Source organism: Anomaloglossus baeobatrachus, chromosome 2, assembly GCF_048569485.1.
Source record: "Anomaloglossus baeobatrachus isolate aAnoBae1 chromosome 2, aAnoBae1.hap1, whole genome shotgun sequence".
NCBI lineage: Eukaryota > Metazoa > Chordata > Amphibia > Anura > Aromobatidae > Anomaloglossus > Anomaloglossus baeobatrachus.
Window position 1 is genome coordinate 452,997,982 of NC_134354.1, and position 18,858 is coordinate 453,016,839.

General features: G+C 51.1%; 1 protein-coding gene across 2 annotated transcripts in view; it reads right to left on the reverse strand.

Annotated features, from left to right (window-relative positions):
• LOC142290257 (multidrug and toxin extrusion protein 2-like) overlaps nt 1-18,858 on the reverse strand; it is a 134,980-nt gene that overhangs the window by 41,154 nt on the left and 74,968 nt on the right. For both annotated transcript variants that reach the window (XR_012750253.1, XM_075334211.1), the window contains exons 3-4: nt 8,932-9,000; nt 4,802-4,950 (exon numbers count right to left, since the gene is read on the reverse strand). Coding sequence is in view for 1 of the 2 variants with exons in the window: in XM_075334211.1 (XP_075190326.1) it covers nt 4,802-4,950; nt 8,932-9,000 (218 nt within the window). In the remaining variant the exon portion in view is untranslated. The remainder of the gene's footprint in view (nt 1-4,801; nt 4,951-8,931; nt 9,001-18,858) is intronic.

Genomic DNA, 18,858 nt, shown 5'->3' on the forward strand with positions numbered 1-18,858 from the left:
ATTTATAGAGACCCAGAGAAAAACTCCCAATCTTTTTAACCTATTGGTAAATGGGAACTCAGTTTTTCTGCTGCTTGCAGTTTCCAGAAGAGGGAGTTAGAGGTTGTCCACTACTTTAACATTAGTGGCCTATCCTTAGGATAGGTCATCAATGTCTGATCGTCTAAAAGTGGCTGCGGCCGGGTACTGCACATCCACCTCCCATTCAAATCAATATGAGGTGGATATGTTGCGGATGGGGGCTGCTGCCGCTTCTCTTGGGGGCCTGCTCGGATCCGGGTTCACTGCTGCCGCTCGAGTGGTGACCGGATGCAGGCTTGCACAGCGGCCCGTCCTCACAACCGTCGGAAAGGGGATATTTACAGGGGAGTTGTTGTGTCTGTGACGCCACCTGTGGGTTGCGGTGAGGGATGGTGGCACCGCCGCTGCCTGGTGATGGGGCACCCGGGACTGATGGAGTGGGGCAGCAAGATGGGATTCCCTCCACGGGTAGGGGAGGTGTAATCCTGGGGCCCGCGGTCGGAACACGGGAGTGATGGCTGCTGGAGGTGGCGCGCTGGGCTGGACCGGGGGAAAATGGTGTACTCACAGTTCAGTAATTTCACACAAATCCAGTAGTAAACCAAGTTGCCAGTGGCCGGGTGCATTCGGGTCCTGCACCCAGGTTAATGAACAGGTATCCCTTCCTCCTGCACTTTGTGTTTGTCTTTCCTTCTGGACGACTTCACATGGAACGGAGAAGTCCACTCCCGGTTCTGTGTGTGTTGGGAGTTATGGCCCGCGAAAGCTGACCCTTGAGATCTCAGTGGTTTCTGACGGACACCCTATCCCCCGCGTTGGGCTTCCGTTTCGCTCTATCTGGGCAGTTAATGGGACAAAGTCTGGAACCTTGTCCCCGGCTGGTTAATTGGAGAGGAGCTTGCAACCTTCCTCACCCTAGGCTCCAGGCACCCCGACTGTGCACGGCCTCCGGACCGGATTCCCGCTGTCGGCACTGGTGGGCTAAAACCCTGCCCTGGTCCTCTTTAGGTCTCCCACGACCGGATCACCGTCGCCTATGGCCCTGTTCACTGTCTGCCACCTAGCTGGGTAGTCCAAGGGCTACTACTCCTGACTACACTGCACACTTCACTCCTCTCACTTCAACTTCCAAAACTCAACTCTCCTGTTCTCAACTTGAACTCAAACTGTCTGGTTCCCGCCCCTGACACCTCAAGACCCCTAGGTGGGCGTTCTCATCCACCTGATCCCGCCCACTGGTGTGTCCTTATTATCATGAGGGGGTGGCTATGGCTGTGTGTTATGCCTATGTCACGGGCGGAGGGGTGGGAACGCTGCTCGTCTGCAATCGCTGGCGCTCGGGTCCGGTGCTTCTGCTCCTTGGTGGCTCGAGCACGGGGCCGGACCCGGGGCTCGAGCAGCGCCTCCTCACCCACGAGTGAAAAGGGGAGGTTTTTGGTGGGTATTTGGGATGTCAGTTGTGACGCCACCCACGGGTTGTGGTGATGTTGGGCATCACCGCTGCTGGTGACGGGGGATCCCGGGAGCAATGGCGGAAAGCAGCTGAGGTGTTGACCCCTCCGTGGGTAGGGGCTGTTGGTCCCGGGGCCCCGGTTGGGGAGTAGGGAGGAGGTATAGGTGCAGGTGCCGAGGCGGGGAGGCAGCGTGGGCGCGGGTGCAACTTTGCGGTGCAGCGCGGTGCAGTGCCGGATGGCACTGTTGTACTCACTCAGACACAGAAGGACAGAGTCTCTGGTAAACCAAACGGCTGGATGGATGGGGCCCACATCCGGCTGCGGTGTTCTCACTCTCCCCGGATGGGTTCATGGTGGCTGTCGTTTTCCTGCACCTGTGTAAGTGTATTTGACTCCTATGGCTTCCCACGGGTAGTCCGTTCCCCGGCGTGTACGTGTCGGGAGAGCCCGTTTGCCCGCAGGTGCTGGCCCTTGGATCTCTGGCCCTTGGCGGTGGCAATTATCCGGATGGGTTGGGCTGTTGCCTTCTGACGGGACTTAGGTGGGAATGAACCCCTGAGGTCCAGACCGCAATCAGATAATTTGACCTTTACGGCGGCTCCTAGCCTAGTCGGGGTCTGAGTACCCTGCCTTGGTGCTTGGCTTCAATCTGCTCCCCAGTTCAGTATGGGCGGGCCACCGCCCGACCCCGGTCCTACGGTTCCGCTGACCTACACAAACTCCTGCAGACGGCCACCACCGTCTGCCGACCTTGCAGAACGTGCCTAGGCTCCAACCCAGACACCAACAGTTTTCACTCCTCTCACTTTCACTGCCTACCACAATCTACTGTCTTTTCCCACCTCCAGGCCTGTGAACTCCTCGGTGCATGGGGTCAACCGCCTCGCTCCGCCCCACCTGGTGTGGACATCAAGCCTGGAGGGTGGCAACAAGGATTTGATTGACTGTGTCACCTACCCAGGGGAGGGGGTGTGTGTGTGATGTTAGTGTGGGGGTCCAGGGCATCACACCTACTCCACACTGATGAGGGGCAAATACCCCGAAACAGCTGTCTGTGGATGGATACCATGTTTGGCATAGGTCATAGGTGGTCTCCTTGACTGGAGACTGCCCTTCCCGTGGTTGTTCCTTCCCGGTGAAAGACCTGGCTAGTTTCCTGCCAGCGTTGAGAAACACATGATGGTGTCTCCGCAGGCCTTCTTGCTTTGAATATTTCTAAGGGGGCATTGCTCTAGAATCACTGCGTTGAGAAACACGTGATGGTGTCTCCGCAGTGGTGGATGTTGATCTCCCTAAGGTCAACCATCCTTGCTCACATAGTCTTTTACTAGGCAATGTCCCACTAGCCAGATTCCTACTCCACACTGATGAGGGGCAAATACCCCAAAACAGCTGTCTGTTGATGGATACCATGTTTGGCATAGGTGGTCTCCTTGACTGGAGACTGCCCTTCCCGTGGTTGTTCCTTCCCGGTGAAAGACCTGGCTAGTTTCCTGCCAGCGTTGAGAAACACGTGATGGTGTCTCCGCAGGCCTTCTTGCTTTGAATATTTCTAAGGGGGCATTGCTCTAGAATCACTGCGTTGAGAAACACGTGATGGTGTCTCCGCAGTGGTGGATGTTGATCTCCCTAAGGTCAACCATCCTTGCTCACATAGTCTTTTACTAGGCAATGTCCCACTAGCCAGATTCCTACTCCACACTGATGAGGGGCAAATACCCCGAAACAGCTGTCTGTGGATGGATACCATGTTTGGCATAGGTGGTCTCCTTGACTGGAGACTGCCCTTCCCGTGGTTGTTCCTTCCCGGTGAAAGACCTGGCTAGTTTCCTGCCAGCGTTGAGAAACACGTGATGGTGTCTCCGCAGGCCTTCTTGCTTTGATGTTAGTGTGGGGGTCCAGGGCATCACACCTAAGTGTGGGTTTCTGGTGGTAACAAGGAGGATGTACTACTTTTGTGACTACCTGATTTTGCCAGGGCGTCACAGATATGCAGTACTCGGCAGTCCCCGCTATAAATCGGGGCAGCTCTGCACCTGAGCATTTTCAGCCACCTGCTGCCGCCGCCAGCACATCCAACAGCTGATCCATGGGAGTACCGGGTGTTGAACTTCGGCCGATCAGACATTGATGACCTATCCTAAAGCGGTTATCTGGTCTAGTTCCTTAACTCTGCATTCCCTCTATGTGACTGCAGACTTATGAATCCTCACATTGCATGCACTGTGCGCTGTGAGAATTCGCCGGTTTCACAGCCAGTAACGACGGTCACGTGACCGCGAGGATTTGATATGAATACTCCCTGCCACAATCACAATCCCACAATTAGATGGATTCGCCCTCACTCAATGGAAATATTGAGCGAATCTGTGACTCTCTAGTCAGATTCTGACCTGAAATAAGGATATCGTATACACGCAACTACGTGACCGCCGTTGTCGGCTTAGAAACCGATAAATCCTCACATTGCACAGTGCATGCAATATGAGGATTCATGAGTCTGCAGTCACATAGTGTTACTGCAGACTTATGGATTTAGACTGGACAATCCCTTTAGTGAGAGCTGCAGGGGCGGACATATTATTGGTGCAACCTGTGCGGCCGTACAGGGGCCCAAGAGGTAAAGGGGCCAATTTCTACCTCCAAAGCAGGTGAAATTGTGCATTATGATGAGCGCTTGCACGGCAAAGGGCCCATGTATTGTTCTTGCACAGGGACCCTTTTCTGTCTGTGTCCATTAGTGGGGAGCTGTATAAATCTGCTTGTGGTCACTGTCACTAGTGGCAGCTCCATGGAAAAGTCACACTGAGCAATAGAAGCAGTTCATCATCTGTGCCCTCCCACTAGTGATCACATTGCAGTAATGTGCCAATTATGTTTTCCATATTCTTCAAACATTGTTTGCTCTGGATCTTTGCTGTACACATATGCCCATTATGTATCATTAATGACCACAAATCTTGGTAACCACCTTATGCTTGGCTTATGCATTTATAGCTGATAATAAATTTAAACGGAATCTGGCGCTGATTCATGCTCCCAAACCTCCGGCAGCATGAACCAGCACCTGGCTGCACGATTGCTTTCACGTTGGAAGAGACCTGTGAATCACCTGGAGTGGTGAGGGTAGAAGTTGGCTTGGGATCATCTTCTAACTGTATTTTATCTGAGATGCCATAGCGTTTCGAAGAGAAATGTACTTGGCTGCAAACGTGCAGCCAGACTTTGATTCACGCCACCCAGGGTTTGGACAGCATGAATCCAAAGGTCAGATTCCCTTTAAAAAAACGTTTTACAAATCTTATAGTCACAATTTGATATTATACCGGGCCACCTTCGGGTCTTGTCTGAAGAGTAGTAGAATATTTTCAGTATTTATAAAAAGTGCCCAACAAGGAAAGCAGGCCAGCAGTAGGATGAGGATCCCTCGTTGCAGTACAATGCCAATTAATTTTAGATTTGTACCCCCAAATATCTGAAGAAAATACAAATGTTGTCATAACCAAAGTACAATTGATACATTTTTATTATATATTCAGTTTTAAATATTGCTAACGTGAGGTTAGGGTCACATCCAATACCAGATAACAGGAGAAGCGGCGGAGACGCAACAGAAGACCCAGCGACGATGAGTAAAACACAGTATGATTTTATACAGTTAGGTCCAGGAATATTTGGACTGTGACCAAACCTTTGTGAGTTAGGCTCTGCATGGCACTATTTTTTATTTAAGATGAAACAACTGAGATTCAAGTTGAAGTGTACACGTTCAGATTTAATTAAGGGGTTGATAAAAAATATCGTGTGAAACGTTTTGGAAATGCAATTACTTTTCTACAAAGCTTCCTCATCACAGGGGCTCAAAAGTATTTGGAAAATTTTAGTTTACTGTAAATATAATGTTCATATTTAATATTTTGTAGAGACTCCTTTGCCAGCAATGACTGAAGTCTGGAAGCCATGGACGTCACCAAACGCTGAGTTTCCTCCTTTGCCAAAGCTTTACTGTAGCGGAGTTCAGTTGTTACTTGTTTGTTGGTCTTTCAGCCTTAAGTTTGATCCTAAGCATGTGAAATGCAGATCGATGTGGTTGAGATCTGATGATTGATGCAGCTATTGCAGAATTTTCCACTACTTTGCCCTAAAAGAAACTCTTGCGTTGCTTTTGTAGTATGTTTTGGGTCATTGTCCATCTATACTGAGAAGCGCTGTCCAATCAACCTTGCTGCATTTTGTTCAATCTGTGTGGAAAGCATGCCCATAGCTAAACACTGCCTCCACCATGTTTTACGGAGGATGTGGTATGTATTTTTCTCATGAGCTGTTCCAAGCCTTCTCCATACTTTCTTTTTTCCATCATTCTGGTACAGGATGATCTTGTCACGCTGTACAAAGGGCTAGTAAGATGTAGTACAGTGTATTCCCCACTAGGTGGCAGCAGAGTAGTGAAGGAGAGTCAAAGTTACTCTGTAACAGAAAGGCAGCTGAAGTACAGCAGAGTAACTCCAGTAGGCAGCTAACAGGCAAACCATCAGGGGCAATAGAGTAGTCAAACAGTCAGGGTCTAGCCGGGAAGTCAAGTCAGTGCAGAGGGAGGATCAAAATCAAGTCAGAAAACACAATCGAGTCATTAGCCAGGAGATCAAGAATGCAGAGGGAAACACAAACAACAGACAGGAGCGGGAAGTCAGGGACTGGGAAAGATGGACGAATGGGGGAGGGTACAGGTCAAGGCACGACAACAAGGAGAGACCATATACAGTGTCTCCTGAAACCAGAATGAGGCTAATGGGAGTTAACCCCTGACATGACCAGACCGGGTGTCAAACTCTGGAGTGGTGAATACCGGTCATAGATCGTGATTAGTTTTATCTGTCCTGTCTGCTTTTCCAGAACGTTTTCCAAAGTCTAATCTGATCTTTCTATTTTTAAGGCAGATTAATGGATTGCATCTTGTGGTGAACCCTCTGTATTTGCTCTCATGAAGTCTTCTCTTTATGATAGACTTAGATACTGAAACAACTATTTCCTGAAGAGTGTTAATCAGTTGGGTGTATAGCACCCCAGGGGGTAGGGGAAAAGTACTCATCACCGTGCCGGTGAGGATCAGGGGATGTCACGAGTGGCCCTGCCCGGCTTTGTGACCCCGACGTGTACACGGAGGAAGATGGATGGAATAAGGGTGTTACATCCCCACCGGAGTCTGCTCCATCAACTTCTACTTAGATGACCAGGCATCTCCATGTCCCTGCCTTGGATAGTGCTGGTGATGGGAGAGGAGTCAATGCCAGTGGCGCTGGTGGGCGCAGGCTCCGCTCATCCACTGTGCTGGGTTTCCTTAGGATCAGCAGTACCACTGGCTGACTGTAGGTGGCGTGTGTCTTCCAGCTGAAGTACCATCATTGCTACAACCAATGGGAAGACACCACACCCTTTTTATTTCCTCTCCTGTCTGCTGACCACTGCCAGAGAAAGTTCTGATTTCCTGGCTCCTGTCCCACCCTGTTCTGTTTAGTGATTCTGGTGTTCTGACTTCTGCTTGGTTCATGACTACCCTTCTGCCTGCTGATTATGTACCTCGCTGCCCGATCCGGATTTGACCTCTGCTTTGTGTTCTGTTTACGTCCTTGCCTGCCGATTCTGTCCCTGTTCTGCAATTCCTGGTTTGACCCTGCCTGACGACTACTCTCATTGATCACCTTGGGCCCTGTGTAATTCCAAATCCCTGTATAGGGGTTAAAGGGTTTCAGTGTTCTGGGGGTCCTGCTTGGTGAGTGGCTTCTATCCTGTCCATTACAGCCCATTTGAGTCTATGGTTCCAGGCAGGTGTTACAAAGGGTCTTGGTGGAGGTTGTTGTCGTGACGCCACCTGCGGTATGCAGCGAGGGAATTAGCTGCCGCTGCTGTTGCTGTCCTCTGAGGCAGATAGTAGTAGCAGCCGAGGTGTTCCTGCACCTCCACAGGTGGAGCGGGCCCTGGGGAGGATGATTAGGGGAGTAGTGATGGCGGGCGCCAAAGCGCAGGGCGGTGGCACCGGTAATGACAGGCGGACACAGTTTCTGCAGGTTCCAGGTCTTTTATTTACAGTCTATGCCGCTCGCCCGGGGAGTACTGGTCACTCGCTGTGATGAGCCCCATCAACCTCGGATAAGTTGAAAGAAGCCACCAGTGTTTGGAAAGTGTCCTTTCTAAGAGTTGGCCCTCCAATAGTGAGGAGCCCAGGCTGAGCATTCCGCTCCAAGCCACGGGCCCCGTGAAAAAGAAAAAGGAAGAAGGTAGTGGTGGTGTCTTGTCACCAGAACTGAAGTCCCGGGTAGACTGACTCAAGATTGCGTGAGTTGCTCTTACTTCTATCCCAAGTGGAACCCACCCCTGAGATGGCTGGCTTCAGTGACTGGGAAAGTCCCATGCTTTGTGATGGCCACCCCCCTATCTACCCTGGGCCATCCCCTCAGCGGGAAGGCACCTGACTGTATGTAAAGTGAAAATGTGGAACACTGGTAATTAAACCCCTCCTTACCTGAGGCAAATACCGCACCTTAAATAAGGTGCAGTACTCTGTGGCGACTGGAGACACAGGGGCGCCACAGGTATATATTGTGAAAGGGTTTTTCTTCTCTCTGGAAAGGATTCTGCAATCATCCACCACTGTTGTCTTCCATAGACATCCAAGCCTTTTTGAGTTCCCAAGTTCACCAGTAAGTTCTTTTTATTGGCATAATTTAAAAAACTGTTGATTTGGCCACTCCTAACATTTCTGCTATCTCTAATGGATTTCTTTTTTTAACCTAAAGATGGTCTATTTCTCTTCCATGGAGAGTTCCTTTGACCGTATGTTTTAGGTTCACAGTAACAGCTTCCAAATCCAAATACCACACCTGGAATCAGCTCCAGACTTTAACTGCTTAATTGATTATGGATCAAGAAGGAAACAGCCCATTTGAGATAATTGTCTAATTACCTTTAGTCCCTTAAAAAAAGAGGCAGCTCCATACTAAAGAGTTGTAATTTTTGACCACTTGCTACAATTAGGATGTGAATACCCTCAAAATAAATCTTAGTCTGCACTCTAAGCGCATATATACAGTAGGTTATATAATAATCTTGAATATGTTGTGGTAAACAGCTAAAATGCCAAAACTTGTGTCGCTGTCCAAATATTTCAGGATCTAACTGTATAACAAAATACACACAAGGATCAAGATTTTCTGAAACCCCTTTAATTATTTTTTAATCCTATTAAGCTGTGGTACAGCTCAATTGGCATATATTTATGGCAGGCTTGGGAACCCTTGTGGGACTTACAGACTCAACGGTAACCAGTCACCCCCCCCCCCCCCAAATACCCTCAAAACCATTATGTGTTGTGTATATTAAGTAGATCTTGATGAAATACTACAGACATTCTATGTCCACCATGTCTGTAGTCCACTGAAGTAACCTTTAAACAACATACCTGCGATATGAGCGTATCACATGCTGAAGATAAGCCAAGGCCTACTGAAAGACCAGTGACTGAAATAACCTAAAATCAAAGAACAGAGGCATTTATATTTGTATGGAATGAGGAGTGGAAGGTGTCCATACACTCTGACCTAAAACATTTAAAAACACTAGAACAGCTTGGAAGAATCATAGATTAGCTATTCTATGTAATGATTTATATTAATGATGTTACACAATAATGAGAAATCACTTCATCTGACAGTTGCTTCTGGTGCAGGTGGTACCTTAGATGACCTGGCCAGAAACTTGTGTGATGATAACATGCTAATACTATTAATATAGTGATACTGATATTATATAACACTCTTATTAGATTTCATTTTAGCATACAGCTTCACTTGGGTGCTGGCTAATTTGAATTACTTCGGATTATGAGGTATTGCTACTTAGGTACTCTATAATTTGTTCATTACAGTGTATATTGGTAGCATTTCAGATTTTGTTGTTATCAGCAGAGACAGGATTACAATGACAGGTAACACCTCTATACACAGCTGACAACACAGGAAACACTGGTGACAATTTGTGATATTGATGGACCAGCTCCTTTATGCAGGGCGGCCATTAGAGGGGCAAACTGGCAATTCCCCAGGGCTTCACTCCCTTGGGCTCTCCCAGGGTCTACAGCAGGAGATACACTGACAATAGCATCAGAACAATTTAAAAAATAAAAATTACTCATATTTGACATTGCTGAGTTCGTAAAAGTCTGATCTATCAAAATCTAAAGTAAATTAATCCTATCGGAAAATGGGGAAAAAAAAATCAGCATGCCAGAATTACATTTTTTTAGGCCACCGCAACATTTCAATAAAATAATAATATAATATATATAATAATATAATATAATAATAAAAATAAAATGGAATAACAGGCGACCAAACATTGTATCTGCCCCAAAATGGTTTCAGTATAAAAAGCCAGCAAAAAATTAACACTCACATAGTCCCATGCACAAAAATGAAAACGGTGCTGGTCTGAGAAAATGGCGCCAAAAGCTAGATTTTTTTTTTTGACAAATTTTAGAATTTTTTTTCACAAGCTACTTAAAGAAAAATATATACAGCGGAACCTTGGATTACGAGTTTAATTGGTTCCGGGAGTCTGCTCTTAAACCAAGTTACTCTTATATCAAAGCGAATTTTCCATAGGAAATAATTGAAATGCAGACAATTACGGTAATTCTACAACCCAACAATATTTACAGTATTTATACACTTATTACAGTAATACAAAATAATGTCCTGTATTCATATAAATTATTACAGTGCACTAATACATAATGTCCTGTATTCATATAAATTATTACAGTACACTAATACATAATGTCCTGTATTCATATAACTTATTACAGTACACTAATACAAATACTGTACAGTAAAAAACAAATTAAAGTGCGCATTAGCTTCCAATAGAGTTGTTGGTGTGCAGGAGGTACAGTATAAGCAATGCGCTGCACTGGTGAGCCGAAAGAAAGTACAATACTGTATCCACAAATATATACTGTACTATGCAATGGTATACAGTACATATGGACAGAAAATTACCTCCAGAGCGGGTCAGAGTGCGATGAAAGAATAGAACCGGACGTGTGCACGGTGAGGATTTGCTTGTCTTGCAAATCATTGCTCTTAAACCAAGTTACACATTTTTAAAAAGCTTTGCTTGTCTTGCAAAACGCTTTCAAACCAAGTTACTCTTAATCCAAGGTTCCACTGTACATGTTTGGTATCTGCATACTCGTACAGATCTGGATATCATCCCGCGAGATCATTTTTTACCATATAGTTAACATGGTAAACAAAAAACTAAAAAACATTGCACGTTTTTTGCAATTTCAACACATTTGGGTTTTTTCCCAATTTTACAGTACACTTGACCACTGAGGAAGGATTTTCCGGTCGTGATGGTTACTATACCCCTTAAAACTTAACCTAAAAATAATACACCGACTGCATGCGACTTGGTTAAACAAATTGGCCACAGCAGCCTTTATTACCTATTATTAACATACTACCACAAAGGGGGCGCCGTCCAACGGGCGACCCCAAACACACAATAATAGGTAACACATAATAATAAACGGTACATGAAACCCTATGTAGGCCCGGTCCAGAAACCCTTTCCTACACCAATATCCCTGGCCGCAACACTCCGACCCAGAGATGAGGTATTAATCACCCCACGGATTAATACCCCCCAAACTTTGCAGAACCCCGTGCCTGCAATTTCCCGGAACCCAGAGACACCATACCAAGACAGTGCCTCTCGGTCCAGCTACAAATCCCTTCCAACCGCTTCTGGACCAGACCTACCCCCGCCACAGGACAGGACACGTGACACCTTATGTGGCCTGGACCCGCCACACGCCCAAGGCTTGCTCCACACCATCCCGCAAACCCAGGGCCCATAAATCAGAACCAATGTCATTAAGATGAACCCCATCACCTCTCCGAAACTGCCACTTCGCCGATTCCAGGTCCACATGCCTCACCACCACGCCGCCGTTTCTCCGCACGAAACGCGCAACCACCCTGTTCACTTGTGCCCGGGCGCGATTAATCTTCTCAACCGACCGGGCCCCCCTCCACCATAATCTGGCCACAATATCCGACCACACCACTATCAGGCCCGGATACCTTGCCCATAACCGCAGTAGGTCGATCTTAATGTCCCGAATCAGATAGCGGGATGCCCTCGAACCCAGGTCATTCCCCCCCACGTGCAAAACCAACACGTTCGGGGGTCTGTCCATCCTGCAATAGTACTCAAATTCCGGCACGACCCTGCTCCATTCCATGCCCCGCACTCCAATCCACTTGACCGATGCCAGCGATCTGTCCACACCCAACTGCCGACCATTCGGGCGAGCGTCGGCCCGACGGGCCCCCCAAAAAACGAACGAGTGCCCCAGGATCCAGATCAGACACACTCCTACAATAAAGGAAACAATTTTAACAACAACACCAGCACTCCAGATTGCAACAAAGAACAACAAAAACCTAACGGCAGAACAAACAAACTCCCCACCAGAGCCCTCAACGAGATAATAACTGCGGGCGCACATAACCGCGAAAACGAGAGGACTCCCACCGACCAATTCGTCTCACCATGTCATCTCCAAGACCCCAACGAGAAGCCTCGGTAGCCGCCCCAATCCTGAACGAATGGGACCCGTAATCCTCTGGGCGCTCACCCGCCCAGCGCAAACAACTCCTCAGCACTGCCACAAACTGATAACGAGACAACCAAGCCCCGTCCTCGTGACGTAGAAGCGGGCCCGGAAGACCGCCCCGCAGACCACAAAACTGACTCACCACCTGCACCGGGCACAAGCCATCCCCTTGCACCGCATACAACACTACCAACCTGCCCCGACCCATCTGGTCCGTCTTGGACCGCCGAAGCCGACACTCCACTCTCTGTCCCACTACCGACACATCCTCGAATAGCAAACCACCCCCAATCACCCTTGACGGGCTCACCAATTCTCCTATCCGAAAAGCCCCGAAAAAAGCCAACACGAAAGCAGTTTTAAACAACACCGTCTCATACGCTGAGACACAAATGCCCTGCAAACCATCCACCAAACGCCGTAACAAGTCCAACGAAATGGGCCGCCTAGTGTCCCGCACCTTCACCCCTTTCCGAAAACCTTTCAATGCTTGCCGCACCCGAAAGTCCCGTGAAACGTCCTGCTCACCCCTAACCTTTAACCAGAAGGCCACGGCCGCCACCCTAATCGCCACCGCCGACGCTGACCTCCCAGCCCTAAAATCCTCACTCACCAATGCCAAGAGCGCCAGTAAATAATCCACTCGCCCGTTACCAAACATCTCACCCAGCACTGCCTGCCACTCAACCCACACCTTAGCATAACGGCACCAAGTCACCTCGGTCACCGAATTCCTAATCAAACCCGCAATCACTGCCTCACCAGGCTCCACAATTCCTCTGGGCACACCGCTCCGACCTCGTCCGCCCCCGGCAGTAACTCCCGAAACCTGTGGAACTGAAAACGAGATAAAGCGTCAGCCACCCCGTTATCCACCCCCGGCACATGTTTTGCAACCACATGAATATTCCACAGCAAACACTTGAGCACCAAATGCCGCAAATATGCCACTACAGGTCCAGATTTCGCTGACAAGCTGTTTATTGCATGTACAACTGCCTGATTATCGCAATGGAAGCACACCTTACGTCCCGAAAATTGCGACCCCCACAACTCCACCGCCACCACGATTGGAAACAACTCGAGCAGGGCCAGATTTTTGACAAGGCCACCCTGTCGCCAATCCTCGGGCCACCTTCCCACACACCAATGACCCTGGAAAATGGCGCCGAAACCCGCCGACCCGGCCGCATCCGTATATAGTTCCAGAGCATCATTGGGCACCACCTTCTTCAACCACAAAGTGCGGCCGTTAAAATGTCGCAAGAAGACGTCCCAAACCAACAAGTCTGCCTTGATCTCCCGCGTGACCCGCACGAAATGCGCCGATGACCGTACTCCTGCCGTAGCTGCCGCCAACCTCCTGGCGAAAACACGCCCCATCGGCATAATCCTGCATGCAAAATTCAGCTTTCCAAGCAAAGACTGTACCACCTTAAGCCGCACTCTTTTTGCTGCCAGCATTGCTGCAACCGCACTCCGCAAATCCACAATCTTATCCTCTGGCAACCTACATTCCATGGCCAGCGAGTCGATTTCAATCCCCAGGAACCGCATAACCGGCGCCGGCCCCTCCGTTTTTTCCTGCGCCAAAGGGATCCCGAACCGATCCGCCACTCTCTGCAAGGCGAACAACAAACCAGCGCAAACCATGGAACCCGCCGGACCAACACACAGAAAATCATCCAAATAATGAATAATGGACGACAAGCCGGACACGTCCCGCACCACCCACTCAACAAAGGAGCTAAAAGCCTCAAAATATGAACAAGAAATCGAACAGCCCATGGGCAAACAACGATCAACATAAAACTTCCCGTTCCACCAGCAACCCAGAAGGTGCTGACTCTCCGGATGCACCGGCAACAAACGAAACGCCGATTCTACATCCGCCTTTGCCATCAACGCACCGCGTCCTGCCGCCCGTACCAAGTCCAGCGCTTTGTCGAACGAGACGTAGTACACCGCCGACAATTCCGGCGCAATGCCGTCATTCACAGACGACCCCTCCGGAAATGAAAGATGATGAATGAGCCGAAATTTATTCGGCTCCTTCTTTGGCACCACCCCCAGCGGGGACACCACCAAATTACTGCACGGAGGGCTCTCAAATGGGCCCCCCATCCTGCCCAGCTCAACCTCTTTACCCAACTTCTCACCCACAACCATAGGGTGGTCCCTTGCCGACCGTAAATTGCGACAAACCGGAGGCAATGCCTCAACCGCCGACGGAATCCGAAAACCGTACAAAAAACCAAACCGCAAAAGCGACGCCGCTGCCCCGTCCGGGTACCTACTTAAAAACGGCGCCATCGCCTCTATTTTCACCGGCGTCCTCCCTTTTTCCAGACCCGTCCCCAGCCTTGCCTCTCCCTTTCTTAAAGCATTTGGACAAACTATGTCCCCCCCCCGCAGCCGGAGCACTCATGCTTGAACCTACACGCTGCGCCAAATTTGCACTGGCCTTCGTTAAATTGCCAGCACAATCCCTTTTTCTGAATCCCCGAGGGCCCGGCTCCCGGTCCCCCGGCACCGCCACGAAAGGGCTGGCTCAGGGCCGCCATTAAGCGCATCCATAAGGAAATGTCCTTATGGTCCCACCGCATGCCGGGCCGCAACGCCTTCCGCTGCCTAAACTGCTCATCATACCGCAGCCGTGCCAAACCCCCGTACGTGCGATACGCCTCCCCGATTGCATCCATATAGCCGAATAGAGCCGAGCAGTGCTCCGGCTCCTTTTCCCCTACCACGCTAGCCAAAATTGCGAACGCCTGCAACCAATTGGAAAAGGAACGAGGAATGAGCCTATAACGGCGTTTTTCTTCCTCCTCCTTTTCCTTCTTGGAATCGCTCGGCTTCACCTTGTCTAGGTTAATTTTTTCCAGGGGTAGCAGGGAAAATATCTCCACATACTCCCCTTTCCAAATTTTTTCCCTCACCTCTTTTTTGAGGTGCGCCCCTAGCGGTCCCTTAAAGCACACATACACCTCGCTCTTAGCCCTATCATCCAGCCTCACCACCTCATCTTCCTTCTCCTTCTCCTTTTCTCCCGCTTTATCGCCTGCAGGCTCCACTACTCCGCTACCTACACCCGCCCCCACCGGCACCTTCTCGCCGCTAGTCGCCGCCGCGCCATCCACCGCCGACCCTGTCCAGGCCGTCGCCGCCGCCGGCGCTCGCGCTAAACCCTGCAAAAGCCCCAGCAACTGGCTAAGCAAAACTGACCCCTCTGGCGCTGCCGTGCCCGCAGCCACCTCCCCAGCACCCGCACCCCGCGCCGCAAGCAATGCCGAATCCACGGCTAGCTCACCCGACCGTGACGCGGAGACGGAATTCGATACTGCGATGTCGTCCGCCAGCGGCTCCTCTAATTCATCCCCCGACCTGAGGGCTCCTTCTTCCTCTTCGCTGTAGCCGTCCTCCACCGTCCCAGCTCCAGAGGACGCAGCCGATGCGTCCCCTCCACCACAGCCACCCTCCTGGGCAGCCGCGTGGGCACTGGCGGTGGGCGTCCGCTGCTTTCTTTGCGGCGACAGCCCACAAGACCGTCCTGTCCCCTGGGCCGCCGCCGACCGAGTCCTCTTCCTGGAGGAGCCTCTCCCCAAGCCCAGGGGGCTCCCCACCGCCGGTTCCCGCCCTCCCGGGCCTCCGACCGAGACCTCCCGCTGGGTCCTCCCCCCCCGAGGGAGACCGCGTCCGCCGGGTGCAGAGCTGATGACCTGAGGGACCTGGCGCGCCCTGCGGGGGTCCCACCGTCCCTCCTCTCCTCCGCAGCCGTGCAGGTATCCGGGTGGCGCCTGCCCACACCGGTCCCCCTGCTGGCTGCCTGCGCCCGGCCCCCCCAACGTCCCCGGGGGGTATGGCTGGCCTCCATCACAAGCCGGGCCCGCTCCTGGTCAGAAGCAGCCGCCGGGACGTGCCCCACCGCCGGGGGCCCGGCGTCCAGAGCAGGCCCCAGGCTGGACACGCCCCCTCTCCGTGCCTCCGGTTCATGCTGGGCACGGCCCAGTCCCCGGGCTGCCGCCGGCCTGTTAACTCGAGCCCGCGGCCTGGGACCGGAAGTAGGCCCCAGGCCGGGCCCGCCTCCATCCAGGCCACCGCTGGCCTCATTCCATCGCCGGGCTCGCTCCCGGCCGGGAGACGCCGCTGGGCTCTGCACTCCAGCCCGAGGCCTGAGACAGGAAGAAGGCCCCGGGCTGGCCACGCCCCCTTCTCGGCCGTCGCGGCCGCGTCGGAGATTCCTCCCGGCGGCCGGAGCGGACGCAGGGAGCTGCCGCTGCCCGCCCCGCCGCGGAGGGTCCCGAGGGGGGCTCTCACTTGGCCTCCTTGCTCCCCCCGCACCCGGAGAGTACCTGACAGGGGGCCTGGAACGCCGCCCACGGCGAGGGGGGGAACAAGGGGCAGGTGCCGACGGAGAAACCCAGGCAGCCCTGAAGTGAGACTGCACTGCCTGGGCCCCGTGCACCGCCATCGCCGCTCGGATCATCCGATCCAGCTCCTGGAGATCCGCCATCAGTCGTGGTCTAATCTGTCGCCGTCCGGAGTCCAAAAGGGGAGGTAGACCCTCCCTCATCGCTTTTATACTCCCCCCCCCTCCACTACAGGGATCCTCTCTCCACCAATCCCCTATACCTTCCCATAATGCCCCTCATTATCACTTTATTAACCCCTCACTCCCTCCCGTCCCTCTGGTCATGTCGCCCCCCCCCCTATGGGGTCCATGGCTTTCTATATGGTTGAATTAATGCTATAATTCAAAAGTACAACTCATGCCACAAAAAAAAACCCTTCATATGGCTGTGGAAGGAAAAAAAAAATTATGACTCTTGGAAGTGACATGCCCGCATCGGGGCCATGGGGCACTCGTTACTGGGCTGCGGTTCTGTTTCTGGGACGTTGCGGTAGCGAGGCCCGGTGCCGTGACCCCGGCGGTGTTGTTTAAATATAAATATGGCGGTGCTGTTTAAATATAAACATGAATATATATAATATAATATAAATATGAATATTCATGACGCTACCTGTGGTATGCAGAAAGTTAGATGTCGCCACTGTGGGATGGGGACCTCTGGGGCAGATGGTGACGCAGCTTAGATGGTGCAGCCCTCCACAGGCAGAGCTGGGCCCCAGGGCTGAATGGGGGTAGTAGTAGGTGATGGCGAGGGTGCAGCCTGGAGGAGCAGGTGAATAATGGAGCTACACAGGGATGCAGTCTCAAGGTTTTTACTCACTGTAGCAGGTTCCAAGGTAAGACGACGTCAGTGACCGCTTTGGAGTGCTTGGGTTTCACTGTGATGGGCTCCAGCCAATCCCAGATAGTTCGGAGTTCAAGTGCGCTCTTCTAGTGTTCCTTCCCTGGTCGTCTTCCAGTGCTAACTTCTCTCCCACCTGTCCCGTGCCTACACACACAGTGCCCTGTGCCGGTGTCCGCAGATCCTTCAAAAGGGGGGGCCCTATCGGCCTACTCCCTTTGGTCCTATGCGGTCACCTTCCAGCGGATTCGCGTCGCGAGTTGGCTTTGGTACTAAATGGTCCTCAGCCTCTGGTTTTACTAAGGGTGCACGTTGGCTCTTCTTCTCTAGTCTAGGGACCAGTCCCCGATCTGCGGCCAAGTCCTTCCACTCCGTTGCTGTATGTGGAACGAGGCCACGGGAGTATGGCGCACTTCCTGTGGTCTCTAGGACCACTTCTATCTTGTGCCTGGGTCGAGATGCACCAGCTCCAGACCACAGGTCTTCAACCCTCCACTGCTCCTTCTAACTGTCCACTACACTGTCCCCAACTCGCTAGACTCCATCCCCAGGCCCTATTGGATTAGGAGGAGGGAGGAATCATCACCAGTGGTGGCTATACATAGCATTAATGGAACCAAGCCCTAACCTTGACCCGGTGGAAAGCTGCTAACTGAGATGTTGTGTGTTTTGAGTGCATACCGGTGGATGACCTCTTCCGTAACCAGGATGGAATACCACACCTCTGGCTGAGGTGCAGCACCTCTGTGGCGACTGAAGCTTCAGGGGCACCACAGAAGCCTGTAAAAAAACAAAAACTAAAAAAACATGGAAAATCGTTGGGGGGTGAAAGGGTTAACATTCTTGTAATCGCTATGTAACACCCCTTTTCCCAGCTGCCAGAGCAAGGTATTTGGTAGTTCTCACCTTGATATGATGCAGTGCCTCCACCCGAATCTTCCTAGGAGCTCTAGGGGAATGTAAAAGGGTCTTTGTCTTCTGCTAGGGGTCGACTCGGGTTACCCCTGCCCACGCTCCGTACACACTCACAATAACTGAGGTTAGAAATCTTAACAGGTTTATTTGCAGAAGGATAAGAACCAGAAATTGCAAAGGGAAAATAGCAAGTAACAGTAAACAACAGGTAATGTTATACAGTATGCTACAGGGGTGCTTTGCAATAGACCTGAAGGTTAGAGGTAATGCTTCCTCTTTAACCTACAACACACTCTGCTGACTAATTATAATTTACCTACTAACAGCTGCAGCCTCGCAAATGACACAGTCCCAAATTGGGGCCCCAGTGGCTGCGGATGTTGGCGCGCTTGCTGTACGTTGGTGCACTTAAGGTAATGAAGGCAGCATTCCCCCAGGGCTGGTCCTATACAAACTCCCAGTTAGTGCAATCAAAAGTCCTCTTTAGCACAGCCTTGTAATTTGCTTCAGCACACTTCTGAATGTAGAACTACAA